The 17,112-nt window shown below is 36.2% G+C and overlaps 2 protein-coding genes and 1 long non-coding RNA gene across 8 annotated transcripts in view; 2 read left to right on the top strand and 1 right to left on the bottom strand.

Annotated features, from left to right (window-relative positions):
* rsh (radish) overlaps positions 1-17,112 on the bottom strand; it is a 148,596-nt gene that overhangs the window by 31,125 nt on the left and 100,359 nt on the right. For all 6 annotated transcript variants that reach the window (XM_069050794.1, XM_069050790.1, XM_069050793.1 and 3 more), the window contains one exon: positions 15,503-15,778. In XM_069050794.1, coding sequence (XP_068906895.1) covers positions 15,503-15,778 — 276 coding nt within the window. The remainder of the gene's footprint in view (positions 1-15,502; positions 15,779-17,112) is intronic.
* On the top strand, positions 5,746-9,387 carry LOC138133923 (helicase SRCAP-like). The gene is made up of 2 exons (XM_069051936.1): positions 5,746-5,896; positions 5,951-9,387. Exons 1-2 carry the CDS (start codon positions 5,830-5,832, stop codon positions 9,073-9,075), a joined length of 3,192 nt encoding a protein of 1,063 aa, XP_068908037.1. The 5' UTR covers positions 5,746-5,829; the 3' UTR covers positions 9,076-9,387.
* LOC138133765 (uncharacterized) lies at positions 10,047-11,256 on the top strand. The gene is made up of 3 exons (XR_011160506.1): positions 10,047-10,627; positions 10,683-11,066; positions 11,124-11,256. It is a non-coding gene; the product is annotated as an uncharacterized lncRNA (long non-coding RNA).

The raw sequence follows: 17,112 nt of genomic DNA, 5'->3' as shown, positions 1-17,112 counted from the left end.
CCCGAATTCGCGAAACTTGATTAAAGACAAAAATAATTTCAGCTAACGCATGAATATTTTACTTTTTTCGACGCGGAACTTTAATGGAATACTGATGTGGGGATTAACTAAATCGTAATTCGATTTAGAATGCCCCCAGGTATCGTAATTTTTAATCTGGGCCTGGATACGTGATGTTTTATCTGATCAAAATTTATTATTTTTATGGCGTTATTCCATAAAACTCGGACGGATCGAGGTGTGGAAGTTGCAATAAAAGAATAAATCAAACGGTATTATTAATTTCGCCGTTATTCGCCATGTAATAAAATTCCATCAGTTTTTTTATTACCGGAAAAATACAATTTTATAAAAGTGAATTTCTCAATTTTAACATCGCATAAATTTGCAATCGATATTCCTATTTCGTTGCGCAAACGTCCTTACGGTCATTTTCGTCTAATAAGACTCTTTCAAATTTCAAAGTGAACTCGCTTTGAACTCGGTTTCATAATCTGCTTTTTAAAATTTAAGCTACTTTGTCTAAACTTCAACGTAAAGCCAGTGATGAACTACTTTAAGAAGATAAAGCTGACGAAAAAGAGAATCTCGCCTGTTGCACTTTATCTCGCATCTCATGTAAAAGTACTCACTAGTATTAACTATAATTACGTCTGTTTTAGCAGCCACGTTTCACTGATGATGCATTTTTTCTGTTTCACTGAATACTGTTAAATCCCCTTGAAGAGAAGGCCTTATTTATACAAAACAAAGGATTCGACCACAATTAGCTCCATTATTTGTGGTCATTCAACGGTTAGTTAGCATACATCTAATTATTTTAATTGGCATGTATTCATTTTGTTCGTAAAGGCATTACGGTAGTTTCATGTCTCATTTAATACATTTACGTTTGGTGAAAATATTAACAACAGCTAGAATAAAAAATGTTGAAAATGTTATTTGTCGCTAGGGTAATTTTTTGAAAGAAAATAATTTTGATTTGGTGTCATCTAGATGTCATTTATTGTTTGTTTTGACATCACAATCACAGCAGTAGCAACGAGACTGCCAAATCGATCCGACAGGAAGATCAATGAGGCAAAAATACATATCAGAGTAGTTTTTAAATGCTTGAGGGATTGAAATGTATCTCAAGTGACATAAAAACGGATCTGTGAACCATGAAGACGATTTATTTTTATTTATTTTTAGTTTTAGTTTGCGTTCAGGGAAGCTGTTGCTGTTCTATTAGCGAATAATGAAGTATCTAAGCCATTTGTTATTTAATAACGAGGTGAAAATTGTAGCCTTCAGCACTGATATTCCTCGTTTATCCAAGGACACAACAAAATTAATTATTGGTTTGTATTTCCTTCCGTTTTTGCCACAATTGCTCTTCGATAAATGACAAAAAATTTACTTCTCAAATTATACCTATAGAAAACTTCTTCTTAAGTCAGTCAAAGAGAAAAGGGACATTTCGACATGGATTTGGTTAACTTTTGTTATATTTACGGCTTACCACAACACAATTAAAAATACATAACTTGACAAGGCCGCGAAATCATTCTTTAACGTACCGAGAGAAAAATTGGCGCCGAGGCCGCTTGCGGCCGAGGCAGCACAATCTCGAGAATGTTAAAAAGGATTTCGCGATCAAGGTGTACACAACATTTTTTGTGCAACTGAAAATTTGTGATTGTTATAAAACGAACAAGGAAATTTACTTCACTGTCAATAAATATATACAAAGTCGGCTAACATGTCGCTACGGAAATGACATAAATAAAACAATTCATTTAGTAAATAATCGTAAAAATGTCGGGATAGAATTGTAGTGATGTGTCAGTTTTCATACCCGAAAAATCAAAACGCCAGTCTTACGTGGAAATGATTGGTATCAAATATTAAAATGACGTTTACTTCAACGGCTGCCGTAAAAAGCAACAGCCGCGAAATTGGATTTCGCGGCCTGCTTTAGGTACTCGTTTCGCGTACGGTTGCACAAAAAATTGTTTAGATCTTTAAAGAGGGTATGAAAACAAGCGACAAACTTTCTTCAATAGAATAATAAAAGTTACTTTTCTGTTTTTGTGTACAGCCCACTTAACTTACCACTTTGTACTATATTAACTCTACTACCCTATTAAGATGTACATTACTTTTCAAATACCATTTCATTTGAACAACACGTGAAAAGTTTGGTAATGTCCTAAAGCACTATTAACAAACAATAGTACAAAAAACTACTTATTTTTTGTTTATACTTATGCTCGAACGGAAAAATACTAGAAATGTAAACGACCAAAATTTACGTTATAAATAAGTTTCTATCAATATTTCGTATTTACTTACTTGTAGGTATTGTACTCATTAATTTTTGTAGCTCCTATTGGCTTCCCGGTAATTACATATTTATGTTGCTTGCTACTCTTTTTCAACAATCGCTAAAAAGTCAGGTCAACTATATTTTGTCCTTCCATCCAGTCAGTAAACGAGTGTGCTTTTTAAATCACATTTTTTAGATTAAGAATTTATCTTATTGTGCACCAGAATATTTATTTATCTTTGTAAAGTAATAAATCCTTCACATTATGTTATTCGCGCTTTTTCAAGTTTTTCTCGTTTTTCTTAATATCGAGATTTAATTACAAAATACAACTACATAGCTGGATTCAAGTTCAGTTTGTTCAGCTGTCACGAATAATGAAACATATAAATCAGAATTTTTGTCGGAAGAATTTGTGAGACTGATAATAATGAAAGTGGAGCCCGACTGATCTCAGACGCATTATTAAACTAAAAATGAATTTTTACAAAGCACTTCCTCACAAAGCACTAATTGAGAAGTTGATTTTAGGACGCCTCATTTTAGTACTCGTCACAACGAATGAGTCTGTAGCGTCTGCATTAATTTGTTATTTTAAAATTGATGGAAAGCCTAGCGAAGTGTGTAATTAAAGAGAAATTAAATGCGCGCTTTTGTAATGTTATCGATAATTCCATAAAGAGGATACATATTTATTCTAACGTGTACAAATGAGTAGTAAACAAATATTGGTGAAAAGCTCGTTCGAGTACAACAATGTTGAGCAGGCGCGCAACAATGGAATTAATTTATCCAAATGACTACTTCGAAAAATGAAAATGTTGTATTTACCGAAAAATCATTCAACGGAATTGTCCGATTAGTCACGCGAAATTCTATATTTCACGGTAATTAGACTATATCTCGTATCGGAAACAATCCAAACGTGTCATTTTGTTAATTTGAAAAAATATTTGCACTCACGTTCAAGTTTTGTATAAATACAATCATTAACAACGACACACCCGCCACATCCTTCATAATGGCATTTAACAAGCTCTTGTTCCTTGTTTTTGTTTGTGTAATAAGTGGTTATTAGTATTAAGTTAGTGGTGATTTTCTACTCATTAAAATTCTTTTAGTAAGCGGGGCCCACGGTGGTGGTGGTGGTGAAGCACCGTCAGGACCGGGAGCGGCTCTTCTGAAACCGATCAAAGCTCTACTAAGCAAGATACCACATTGCGTCGGAGCTATTTTAATGTTTGTGGTTATCAGAAAGACCCTTAAAATCATCTGGCCGCTTCTTTTGCCCTTATTACCATTAATTATACCACTTATCGCGATTACCATCGCATCGAAATTGCACAAATCTGCTAGTTAAAATAATTATTTAGGAATGTCTTTCTGATACGAATAAATATGTTAGGCGACCAAGTATTTTGAGATTTTTAATTAAAAATTCACTGTCACGGAATAAACTTTCAGGTCTCTTGCTAATGTTGAATTGCTGTACCAAAGGAACTTGACAAGCTTTATTCTCAACTGCAAGAACAATATGTCAAGTTCCTGACAAAGGATATTCAAACTTTCTAACATTACAAAATATATTACTTATGTTCTAATTGGGTTATCTTTAGATTGAGATTCTCCACTGAGGGTTAATTCCAGGATTAATTATTATTACCTTCAGGAGCCTGATTTCTGCAAATAATTTTAAGAATTACTCTAGAGATGTAAGGGAGCGTTTATCAAGTTAAAATAGTGTCTGGTGCAACAGAAATTAATTCTTCTTGAAGTACAATTATAAATTGAGAGTTTTATGCAAATTGAGTTGATTATTTCAGAATGGTATTGTGGGTTGGCTTTTATTTTTAAATTTTTAAACAAAATACAACATAGAGAGATAAAAAATTTATGATTGATCCAGGATACGACAGAACTGATGCCCCATTAAAATGACACCGGATAAATTTTAAGCTGCAGTCCATAGATAAGGCTCGACAAATAATCATTCTATTTCGGATTGTGTCCCAAATTCGGTAAAAATTCAAGTTTGATCCTTTGTTTTAAGGTTTCTGATCAACAAAGAGTATTTATAATAAAAATTGATCTCTACTATCGAACATTTTGTTCGTTCCTCCCTTTCTTGTCTTGCTCGTACATTTCTTCTTAAAAGATGAGCGGTTACAATATCGTCACAATCATTCTAAAAAAATGTTACTTTTTATACAACAAAAAAGGAAAAAGGAACTGGATAGAGCATCATCTTCAACATCAAGAAATTTTTGTGGATATATTGTTTTTAATATTTGTGCAAAATTGTATTTATATTCCACTCTCTTATTACAAAACTTTTTTATTGGGGGAAAGATAAATTTAATTTTCATATTAATCTCTAAATGAGATTTCTATTTAAGACCAAATTCGATCAATATACTTTGATATATTTTTGCGAGAAACGCCCTCTCATAATTAGCAGCTTATTCGAATTATATTTGAAATGCTTTGAATAGCCGGCGGTACTTGGATGCTTGCAATTTCTTGTAAATCCAAAATAATGTGACACTTCATACCACTGCAATAGCAAATATTTACCTAATGACGCTGGAATTTCGGTCATTGTTGCGAGAAATACATTTTTTGTTCGACACTGTCAGAATTTGAGAATTTTCTCCTGTGTGAACGGATTTTGATAAATGTCACAACTTGTCAAAACGAAACGTCAAGCTAATTTTAAAGATTTTAAGCGATTTGAAGCCTTTAAGGGGCTCGTCGAATAAAAAAACATTCAACTCGTTCGTGTGTAAATTGGGCCTTTTTTGGCACTCGTGGCCCACTTGTGCAAAAAAAGGCCCAATTTGCACAAGAATTAATTAAATAAACTACTCTTATGGCATTTCGACATATTTTCTTGTTGCAAGCCATTATAGAAAATGTTTCGTTGTACTCACGTGAAAATATCGATGATGTTTGTTGCCAAATTCACTCAATTTTTCCCATTTTGAAAAAATTACTGACATTCAGAAAGTTAAATAAAGTAACAACAAGTCCTTTGAGCGAACAATATAAAGCTTAGGATCATCAACCTAACTAGATGTAATTATTTTTAAAAACATTTTTTTTCCTCTTATATTCCCTTTTACATGTATATTTTTGTTGAAAAGAACTGAACTAAGTTTATAATAGCTTCTACTGATTTGTTATTTTTGAAGATGGAATTTGCAGGCTTTAAAAAAATAATCCATTTTACTAGAATAATAAACAGTTGCGAGGCCCGTTATCTAAACATAAATTATGCTGCATTTTATGCAGCAAAGATTAAATATCTTGTGGCGAAATGTTATCTTTGTAATTAACAAATTAAGCAAAATATCGTGCAAAATACGTTTTCCGAAACACGTTAAAGTCGTAAAACTTTATCTAAAATTTAAACTGCAAGTTATATATAACACTGTACACGGTTTTTCTCACACAATTAAATCCTGCAACCACTTAACGTAAGGATGTAAATTTACCACGTTGAAAAAACACCATCGAAAATGAGTCGGGGGAAAGTCCTAGTTATAATAACAGCATTCTTGATATGCAACTTCATCCTTGCTAAAGGTACGTAAAGAGCAAATCTGAAAGTTGTTACTCCTTATTTTTATTTTATTTCAGGCAGCGACACCCCCGCGGAGGTGGGTTCAGTGAAGGTCGTCACAGAAGTGGGTAAAAGTGGGTTGCTATTACCGTTGATAATCCCGATTTTGATAACCCTTTTGACGGCACTTGGACCTCTCGGCCTACTTTTCTTGACTGTCTTGCCGCTGTTCCCACCTTTAATCTTAATTATAAAACCAGTACTGAGAGTTGTTGTACAAAGCATTGATCCAATTGTGGGTCAGTTAGTGAATTTGGGTGCGCTTCCACTTGAGGCATTACCGAAGTTGTTGAAAATATTACCAATTCTGCTACCACTGCTGGCAATATTACCAGCGTTAGGACCCATTGGTTTTGTAATTGTGTTACGTTTGTTATTACGATATGGAATTGTACAACATTTACTAGGTAACAATTTATCATTACCCACTTTGGTAATATCGCTAATAATCCTAGTTTTTCTCAAAAATATATTACCACCTCCTCTTCCTGATATATTACAATTTATTAGGTCTATACTAGGATTATTAGCTTTGGTACCAGTATGGCTACCTCTTGGACCTATTACTCTGGCGATAGTTCCAATTATAGCTTTAATTATAACACCAATAATTACAACAATTAGACAAGTCATGGCCCCCACTAAATTGCTGCCAGTTTTGTTGTTGTTGCCACAGATTCTACCCGCACTGATACTACTTTTAGGTCCCCTAGGGCCCGTGCTTATTTTACCATTGGTGCTATTACTGGGGCCGATAATTCCGGTACTAGGACCACTTCTGCTTCCTATTTTGTTGCCACATTTACCAAAAACAATACAACCTTTGTTGGCACCTTTGCTGCCTATCCTTGCACCTTTGTTGGCACCACTTGCACCGCTGCAACCACTCTTGGCTCCTTTAGCTCCTTTGTTGCCTCTGCTAGGGCAACTATTCGTACCTTTATTATTAGCACCGCTGCTTTCGTTTTTGAAGTTTCTCAATCCGCTAGTTATTCTAATTTTACTTCCCGCTCTTTTACCACATTTACCACCTCCCCTAAATCCGATAGTTACCAAGTTATTACCCAGATTAGCACCACTGTTAGACAAACTGGCCCCACTGCAACCATTGCTAGCTCCTTTGAATCCACTATTGCCACTGCTCGGCCAACTAGCTCTTCCGTTGTTACTATTGCCAGTGTTGGGGCCAATAGCGCCACTACTTCCAGTACTAGGACCTATTTTGCTTCCTCTTTTGTTACCACATTTACCAAAAATTCTACACCCCTTGTTAGCTCCCTTACTGTTGTTATACAGTCCAATTTTAAAACCTCTATCACCATTAACACCATTATTAGCCCCGTTATCTCCGCTTTTGCCTCTATTGGCTCAATTTTTCCTACCCCTAATAATTCCAGTACTTTTAAGGATTTTCGTCGGACTGCTTCCACTGTTGGGTCCTTTGTTGCTCCCAGCCCTATTACCTCATCTACCGCCAACTATAAAACCGTTATTAGCCCCTCTGTTGCCTCTGTTAGCCCCCATATTAAAACTGCTGGCACCTTTACAGCCATTGGTGGCACTTTTGAATCCTCTGTTGCCGTTACTTGCTCAAGGCATCATACCTGTACTACTATTACCAGTTTTAGTAACTTTGGGACCAATACTTCCAATAGTAGGTCCACTTTTACTTCCTTTGTTGTTACCGTATTTACCAGCCAGTCTAAAACCTCTTTTAACACCTTTGATGCCTATATTGGCACCACTGTTAAAATTACTTGTTCCTCTGCAACCGCTTTTGAAACCGTTGAACCCACTTTTGCCTTTGTTGGCGAAACTTTATGTACCATCTTTACTGTTGCCCATTTTAAAATTATTAGGACCGTTGTTACCAGTACTGCTCCCACTTTTACTTCCTGTACTTTTGCCACTTTTACCAAAACCAATTCAGTCACTGTTAGCACCTCTGTTGCCACTTTTACAACCCCTAATAAAACCATTTCTACCTTTACTGGAGGCTTTAAAACCTCTTCTGATTCCTTTGCTTCCCCTATTAGCACCTTTATTGCCAATTATTTTATTAGGTCCCATCTTGCTACCACTACTTGCTTCTCCTATTGCTGGCCCAGTGGGACCACTGTTACTGTTGCTTTTAACACCTATACTTTTACCGATTGCAAAGATTGCTCTAGAACCCCTAGCTCCTGTGTTAGGTCCTATATTAGGTCCTCTTGCTCCTGTGTTACCCGTTTTTTTGATTTTGTTGCCTCTTTTGGCTCCCATTCTGGGACCCCTTTTGCCACTTGTATTAGGTCCGTTGATATTACCAATTTTGAGCCCGTTGCTGACACCACTTCTCTCCAATTTGGGACCTATTCTTCCTTTGTTAGGACCAATTCTGTTATCCCCTCTTCGTCCTTTGTTATTACCTTTGCTTTTAACATTAGGACCCATGATATTACCTCAGGTAGGGCCTCTTCTTCAATCACTCAAACCTCACATGGGCCCTCTACTACCTTTGTTGTTACCTTTATTGGCACCTCTTCTTGGCCCAGTCCTACTTCCTTTATTGCTAATTTTAGCACCGTTACTGGTTCTTTCAGGACCTCTCAAACCAATTATAGCTCCTTTATTGGGTCCGGTTTTACCTCTTATTGCACCGATTCTATTATTATTTGGACCACTGCTGTTACCTATGTTAGCTCCTATTCTTGTCCCTGTTCTGCTTCCTCTACTACTTACAGTGGGACCGCTACTAGTTCTTGCAGGGCCACTCAAACCAATTATAGCACCTTTGTTAGGTCCAATACTGCCAACTCTGGGACCTCTTCTAGGTCCACTGTTAGGTCCTCTCTTACCTGTACTTCCCTTAATTCTAATTCTGGGGCCTTTACTAGCTATGGGTCCATTAAAATCTATTTTAGGTCCTGCTTTGGCTCCTATATTGCCCCTTATTTTGCTATTGGCACCCGTTTTATTAACAACAGTTCTAGCTCCACATTTACTTCCGCTACTTTTAGTATTAGGTCCTCTGATAATACCTGTTCTAGGACTCATAATAGGGCCAATAGGACCAATTATACCAAAACTGGGTCCGATTTTACCTCCCTTGCTACCATTAATACTAAAACCCCTTACCTCATTATTGAAAAAACCTCATTAGCACGTTCCTCCTACATTTAATATTCAGTTATAAAAGCTTCTCTTTTGTCTCGCTTTAAATTGGGATTAAGAATTGTAATTAATTTTTAGATTAATAACTTCTTTATACGTAAATTTTATTTTGTCACTAGTGTGTTTCATTATTATTTCTAAAATATGTTGTAATTACTTTGGAACATATTAAATATTACATATTATTGATTATTTAATAATACGTGGGTAATGATAACAGATACTATTAGTTTTAAATTTGCTGTTGTAATTAATATCTAGTAGTTGTAATATAAATAATAAAGTTATCTGTAAAGAATAACATGTACCTACCTATATCTATTTATAGATTGTAATAAAAAATTATGCAAGAACAGAAGATTTTAACATCAAGTACTCTAAGATTTGTGTAACATTGAAAATTTTCAGGTATTATTAATAATAATTAACCGGAATGAAAAAACAGTCGAAAGAATCTGAAATAATTTGATTGACGTATGTACGAGCATTTCGCATACCTAAAACAAGCCGCGAAAGCCAATCTCGTGACCGTTGCTTTTAACAACGGCCGTTAAAGTAAATGTCATTTTAAAATCAGAGTTTCCATGTATAAGGTTGGTGTTTAGAATTTTCGCGTATGAAATTAGAAACCGCAGATTTTATAATACGTATTTTTTAACTCTGGAGGAGTACCTACACGAAACGGAAACATCAGTTCACTACAGTTCTCTTCCGACATTTTTACAATTTAAAAAAAAATGAATGAATAATGACGTGTAAGCCGAATTTTATAATAATTACTAAATTTAGGTTGCACAAAAAAATGTTGTGTACACTTTGGTCGCGAAACCGTTTAACATCCTCGAGATTGTCTGCCTCGGCCGCAAGCGGCCTCGGTGAGAATTTTTCTGTCGGTACGTTAAAGAATGATTTCGCGGCCTTGATATACAATAACTAGTAAGATATTACCTACTATACAGAGTGATCAACAAGAATCCAAATCAGAGCAAGCGTTGCAAATTATCGGTCACGTCGTAGCAAAATCATATGCACATAAGCGGTCAAAACATGGGCGTAGACAATTTATGGTCTCAAACGCTACTTAATAAAAATGATACTTTATGAATTTTAGACGTTGAAATTATAATTGTGCATTTTATTATTATTATAAGATAAGGGAAACAATTTATAAGATTAACAAGAGCAACATTTTACATTTGTAAGAGTAAGTAAATTATCATCTTTATTGCCAAACGCGACGCTACTGGTACGGAGATGCTTCGTTGAAATGTCACATTTCAAAATTCAAGGTTGTTGTTGTTGACAATTTAAGTGATTTAACCTAGAAAACAAATCTTCGATTTCGGCAAAGTTTACAGACGTTTATTGAAGTTGTAAGCAATAATTATCCCAGAATAAGTTGTAAAATGGGTTTTACCATTAAAGAGAAGGCATTTTTATTAGATTATTTTCGAAAGAGGGTGAAACAAGAAAAAGAAGACTGGCCTTACTTTGTACCCCCTTACACTGAAGAATTTTAAGCCAGATGTCCGAACCTGATGGTATTGGTTATCAACAAGTTTATCAATGTCTTAAAATTATAGTGCCTAATTTTAGCATAACATAACCCATCATTAAGAAGAAGTCAGGTCAGTCCTTAGTTCAAATTTTAGAAATGGTGCAAAATGTTCAACAAATTATCAAGGAACATCCCTCAACTTCCATAAGGCGTTTAAGACAACAAGTTAAATTGTGTTATGGCACTTATCAGAAATTTTTTAAGAAGGATATTAATTTGTTTCCCTTTGTGTGTTGCAAGAAATAAAACCCACACATTACCCTAAACAAATTGACAGCTTCATAAGGGTTTTTGAAATTATGAGAGGCGAGTTTGATTCTGTCTGGACCACAATGGAGAACATTTTGAGCAGTTTTTGTGAAAACTTATTTTTTGACCTTGGAGTAATTTAAATGTTTTAAACACTGCTAGAAAAGATACGAGTAAGTTCTCAATTACCCAAAAATTAGAGAATAATAACTTTTACACTTTTCTTACAGAAAACAACAAAACAAAGAATTGTGAAAAATAATTATTTTTAAAATTTTGTAACTCAGGATTGTGCCTTATGAAGGAATTTTGTGTAACTGTGTGTTTTTTCCTTAATCAATAATAAATAATAATTAATTATAACTTGCTTTTAAATCTATTATTCATGAATTACAAAAAATTTATAAAGGCAATTAATGATAGATTTTTGAGAGGTAGGCAACCAACAAAACGAGTGTCCACAGCAAGTAAATAAAAGGGGCTGATCCATGATAGAAATACGTTTCGATAAAACAAAAGATGAGGTAGCACTCTTGATTTGGTTTCTTGTTGATCACTCTGTAGTTAGGAAATCATGTTCAGAATAATATTTTGGAGAACTAGTTTTTGAAAGATGAGAAAGTAAGTTTTAAGTCGTTTAGGTGTAGGAACTGATTAAGTGATTAGTTTGCTGCCAGGAAATGTTGTAAAGAACGTTTCTCGAGTAGATTAGGTATGTACACATCGTCAAAAAGGAAAGCGGTGGATATTTTTAAGCGGATTGTGAGAGTTTATTCAATTAGGAAATCATGTTATTTAATAAAAACTTAACTTGAAAATTTGTCTCTTTTATTTTCATTTACCTCAAATCTCTTCTTAATTTTAACCAAAAATACAGTTTCATTTTATTAATAGTAGAGTCTTATATACAACGAAACAACGTTGCAACTGTTAACTCCCAGTTTCATATTTTATATAGAATTTTGAAGCGTCACTTTGACAAACTAAATCAAGATGTCAATGGTATTGCCAACCTAATTTTAAATTTAAAATGATCTTACGGTATAATAAATAACTATTTCTTCTCGGTTTAGTTGGTTTCGTTAAAAAAAAATCATCTATTCGAAGATTATTATTCTTAATTCTTTTCTATTGTTCCCTAATGTATAGTCGAACGGTTTATAGGGGGCATTATAATCTTATTCGACGAGGAATAGTACAATTTGTTACTGGTAAAAATTGCCTATATAATAACAATAGGCAATTTTTACAGGTATAAGATTATATGCCCCCTATAAACCCTTCGACAGTACAATAGGGAGCAATTGGGTTTATGGACGCTTTGCAATCTTATTCGACGGGGAATACTATAAGATGTCACAGCGGAAAATTATATTGAATTATGTTATAGATCTTGGCCATTTTAAGTTTTGTGAAAAGTATATTTTTTGTCTAATATAAAAAATATCATCTACCTGCTGCTTGACAATCAGTAGGTTTCAGTCCGTAACTAAAATGTGTTACGAACAATCGTGCTCGAAAGAAAATTTCTTAAATACGTTCCGAACATAAAAATTATCGGAAATAATTTCAAAAATCGTATATAACACAGTCCATGCGCGGTTCCAGACAAAAACTGTTGTCCGACAGTGTCAAAATTATTGGTCTGTATTTGAATAAAATGTGAGACGCTTAAAATGAGTCTCCAAAAGATTGTTTTGGTTTTAATAATCACCCTGGTGTATAATATTTCTGACATAGGTAAGTACCTACCAAATTTGTATACAGTTGAAATTCATGTCTATATTTTTAGCTATGGACCCTGACCCTATAAAGAGTTTAAGTTTAATTCAAGCTGTTGCCGAAACACCGAAAAATGTTTTAATAGGTTTGTCAGCTCCTGTGCTGATACCGTTTCTGCTGTTAACTTTGACTGCTCTCGGACCTGTTGGTGTAATTTTGATAACGATCTTACACTTCTTTGCACCTTTCCTAACACCGTTCACGAGTATTTTAAAAGATGTTTTAAAACGGCTCGTACTTAGCGTCGACCCCATTGTGGCGCAACTGGTGAATGCGGTTAATCTCCCTTACGAGGGTCTGCCGAAGTTACTGAGGATTTTACCGTTTGTGTTACCACTTACCCTGTTTCTACCTGCTCTGGGACCTTTTGGCTTCATACTTTTATGGAAACTACTAGTAAAGAATGGAATTGTACAACATTTGTTAGGTAACAATTTATCATTACCCACTTTGGCGATATCTTTAATCATTTTAGTTATTCTAAAAACCTTTCTACCAAATATTTCATCTAATGTACTTCAGTTTATCAGAACTGCATTAGGATTGTACGCCTTACTACCTGCTTGGCTACCTACTGGCCCTGTTTCACTAAACATAATCTTATCACTTTCTTTGATTTTGACACCCATAATTACTTTACTGAGAGCTCTTTTTGCACCAGTCGGAGGTTTGCTAAGAAAGTTGTTCCAAGCTTCTCCACTTCCTTTGCTACTTTTACCCTACGTTTTGCCCCAGCTTGGAGCAATTTTAGGACCTCTCGCTCCCTTAGTTCTCATGCCTATCCTAATACTACTGGGACCGTTAATTTTACTTCTGGGCCCACTCCTGTTGCCCATTCTTTTACCGTTCTTGCCCTCACCTTTACAACCGTTGTTAGCACCATTGCTACCACTGTTGCAACCAATACTGGCGCCGTTCTTGTCACTTATAGCTCCTTTGCTTCCACTATTAAACCCTCTGCTACCACTGTTAGCACCAATTCTTTTACTGGGTCCCATTCTATTACCACTAATTTCTCTTATCTCAGGTCCTTTGGGAGGCATTTTGCTTCCTGCACTTCTTCTATTGGGTCCAGCACTCTTACCGGTTCTAGGACCTTTACTCGGACCTCTTGCTCCAATGTTAGGGCCACTAGCACCCCTTCTTTTGTTATCGATTCCACTGTTATTACCTCTACTTGCCCCGATTCTAGGACCCGTTTTACCCCTGTTGCTGTCAGTTTTAGGACCTGCACTACTACCCCTTCTAGGACCACTCGCACCAGTTCTAGGTCCTCTGATAGCTCCAATCCTTCCCTTCCTACAGACAGTAATTCCATTTATTTCATTATTAGGACCTTTCCTTGCACCAATCCTAGGAGTTATTGGTCCCCTTTTATTGCCTCTACTTCTTTTATTAGTACCCGGATTGGCACCTGTTTTGGGCCCCATGTTAGCACCCCTGGCTCCATTATTACCAATTTTAGGACCCCTTCTTTTACTATTTGGTCCCCTTTTGTTATCTTTCTTAGCACCAATTTTTGGCGCATTAGGACCTTTGCTTCTTGCGCCCTTACTTTTATTAGGCGCGGGACCACTGGGACCACTATTAGCACCATTTCTGGCACCGCTAGCTCCAATATTATCAGTACTGCGACCTTTATTAACACCACTAGCTCCCTTATTACCATTACTTCTGCTAATAGGACCTCTCTTGGCACCGATATTTGGCTTGTTAGGACCTATGTTCTCCCTGATTTTTGCACCATTACTTTTAATCGGGGGGCCGCTTCTAGGGCCACTGGGACCACTATTAGCACCGTTTCTGGCACCGCTAGCTCCAATATTATCACTACTGCGACCTTTGTTAACACCGCTAGCTCCCTTATTACCATTACTTCCGCTAATAGGACCTCTCTTGGCACCGATATTTGGCTTGTTAGGACCTATATTCTCCCTGATTTTTGCACCATTACTTTTAATCGGGGGGCCGCTTCTAGGGCCATTTTTGGCTCCCATACTAGGTCCACTTCTTTCTTCGATTTTACCTTTTTTAGGGCCGATTCTTTCAGTAATCGGACCAATTCTGCTATCAATTCCTGGTCTTTTAGGACCACTTGGCCCAATTATTCTTCTTATTTTAGGACCTATTTTACTTCCTCTCTTGGGCCCGCTAGCTCCGCTGGCTCCGTTACTCTTTCTCGGTCCACTTCTCTTTAACATACTGATACCTGCACTGGGACTTATTTTTAACGCAATAGGACCTATAGGTTCTATTATAGGACCACTATTACTTTTACCTTTAGCTACACTGCTGTTACTATTATCAAGACCTTTCTTCGGACCAATCTTAGCAACCGTATTAGCACCTCTAGCACCCTTATTACTACCCTTAGGCCCACTACTAACAAATATACTACCCGCTGTAGGACCTCTCATACAACCAATAGTAATTCTGTTGGGGTCACTTCTAATGCCTCTCTTTTTCATTCTTGGTCCGTTACTTTCACCCGTGTTTTCATTACTGGGGCCAGTGGTTGGATTAGTTGGTTCCATCCTAAGTTAATTGTAAAATATTACCTTATCTTATCAGTTTTAAAAATTGTCTAGTTGTTCTTCTGTTGCATAGGAATATGTTAACAAGTTATTCACTTAGTACCAAGGTAACTGTTGATTATAATCATGCTTAGATACCAATTGGAATAATGGATGATAATAGTGATCAATGTAAGAATAAATAAGTGGGTAATTGTAATATTGTTACGCATAAGTGAGTAGTCACGTTAATCTTGTACACGGTTGTTGAAGCAATGTGAATAAAGATTTTGGAAAAACGTGGTGTGACTTACCTGAACAGGCTTGCGGTGGTAGAGGAAATATGAGGGTGGTGGAGGACTTCCTTCGGGCCACAGCGCAGCCCAACGACTGCGGCTTGAAAGCACGAAGTTGCTGCATGAAGTCGGAACACTCCATGAGAGCAACGTCAGCGAAGTGCAAGTCGCAGAGTATCTGGTTTTTGAAGCGTCTTGCTCGCTTCTGGTTTGGACCCGTCAAATTGAGTCCGCACGAATTGCATCGCAAACATTCCTCGTGGTAGTGATTATTGTCGTACAGCGGCGAAGGTTCTGAAATAACCAGAAACAACAAAGGTTAGTGTTTGTTCAGGGAGCAGGGTTACCGTGCTCGAGTATTCCGAGGATCGCGTTGAAGTTTCAGTTTTCAGGTGGAAAAACTGATTTGCCAAATCGACCACGGCTCTGGATGTTCCGTCTTCCGTCACGTTAATTGACGGTGCGCCATCGCGAATTTCCAACCACAATAACGAAAGTTAAATAAAACTAGGCCCCGACGACGAAAACGTGGAATTTAAATTTGCAAATTAATTTCGTTATTCGCGACGACTGTTGCGATAAGTTTCAGGTGTAAATAATTCGACTTTACAACGAGTTAGTCAAGATGAAACTTTTCCTTGTGACACGCGTTTTGCACGATTAAAATAAATTAGACGAGAAAATTATCGTTGCAAGACCGAAAATTACGGCCAAATTTTTTAGACGTCTGTTTGTTTTCGTAGGAGGAAATTTAATATTTATTTTTAGTAAATGCTGAAAGTTTCAAAGCTGACGATGAGAACGATTTGCCTTTATTTTAAAAATAGATTAGAGTTACTTATTTCTCATCTTTGCAACACATCTGGTTGATTAGTAAACAGCTTAATCATCTGTTTGTATAATGGTGGCGTTATCATGCTAAATTCAGGAAATCCTTTCGCGAGACAGTTATTTCAAAATCACTTTGCGAAAAATAAATCTAAACTCAATGACACTAATTAGAGTTACTTTGGGGTGATATCACGTCTCCTCTAATTTAATTTTGGCTTAGTTATGGGCGACATTAACCGCGCTACCTTTCTCTCTGGAGCAGTTTAGGGGTTAATTCACAAACCGCTGGTGGTTTCTTTGTGTGGTGAAAAATGCATCAAAATTGGCTAAAAATGGAGGCGGCCAACCTTTCTACTTACTTTTATATACAAAAAAAAAATGTTGCCGTTACATTAATGTTATTAACGACATTCAAAAAGCGGCTTTTGTGGCCACATCTTTCACGTCGGGGTGTTTTTATTTTTTCGCACTGACGGCAAGATAGATTTGCATCTGTGGAATGTACGAGGCTGATAAAAAATAGCGTGAATAGAACAGGGTAATATTTTTCGTTTATGACAGGTTGCCAATAACGGCAATACATTAACGCGATCCTTATCCGATTTACCGACGTACGTGCAACAGTTTGGAAAAAATACAATTAATTAGAGACGAATTTGGGAGATCTTTCGATTGGGGCGCCAATTCATTAGAAAACAAGTACCTGTTTCAGCTGCCGAAATGTCGATAGGGTCATGCTCCAAACTCGAAAATAAGTAAATAAATGAACATCGCAGGAAGACGGCGCGCCCCAGTCA

Source organism: Tenebrio molitor, chromosome 6, assembly GCF_963966145.1.
Source record: "Tenebrio molitor chromosome 6, icTenMoli1.1, whole genome shotgun sequence".
Taxonomy (NCBI): domain Eukaryota; kingdom Metazoa; phylum Arthropoda; class Insecta; order Coleoptera; family Tenebrionidae; genus Tenebrio; species Tenebrio molitor.
The sequence above is the reverse complement of the archived record's forward strand: the minus strand, read 5'-3'. Positions and strand labels throughout refer to the sequence as shown.

What these genes read in the sequence shown, in the direction of transcription:
- LOC138133923 (XM_069051936.1), top strand. Translation starts at nt 5,830, where the DNA reads ATGAGTCGGGGGAAAGTCCTAGTTATAATAACAGCATTCTTGATATGC. An exon ending in CAACTTCATCCTTGCTAAAG is followed by an intron (nt 5,897 to 5,950) that starts GTACGTAAAGAG and finishes ATTTTATTTCAG; the next exon opens with GCAGCGACACCCCCGCGGAG.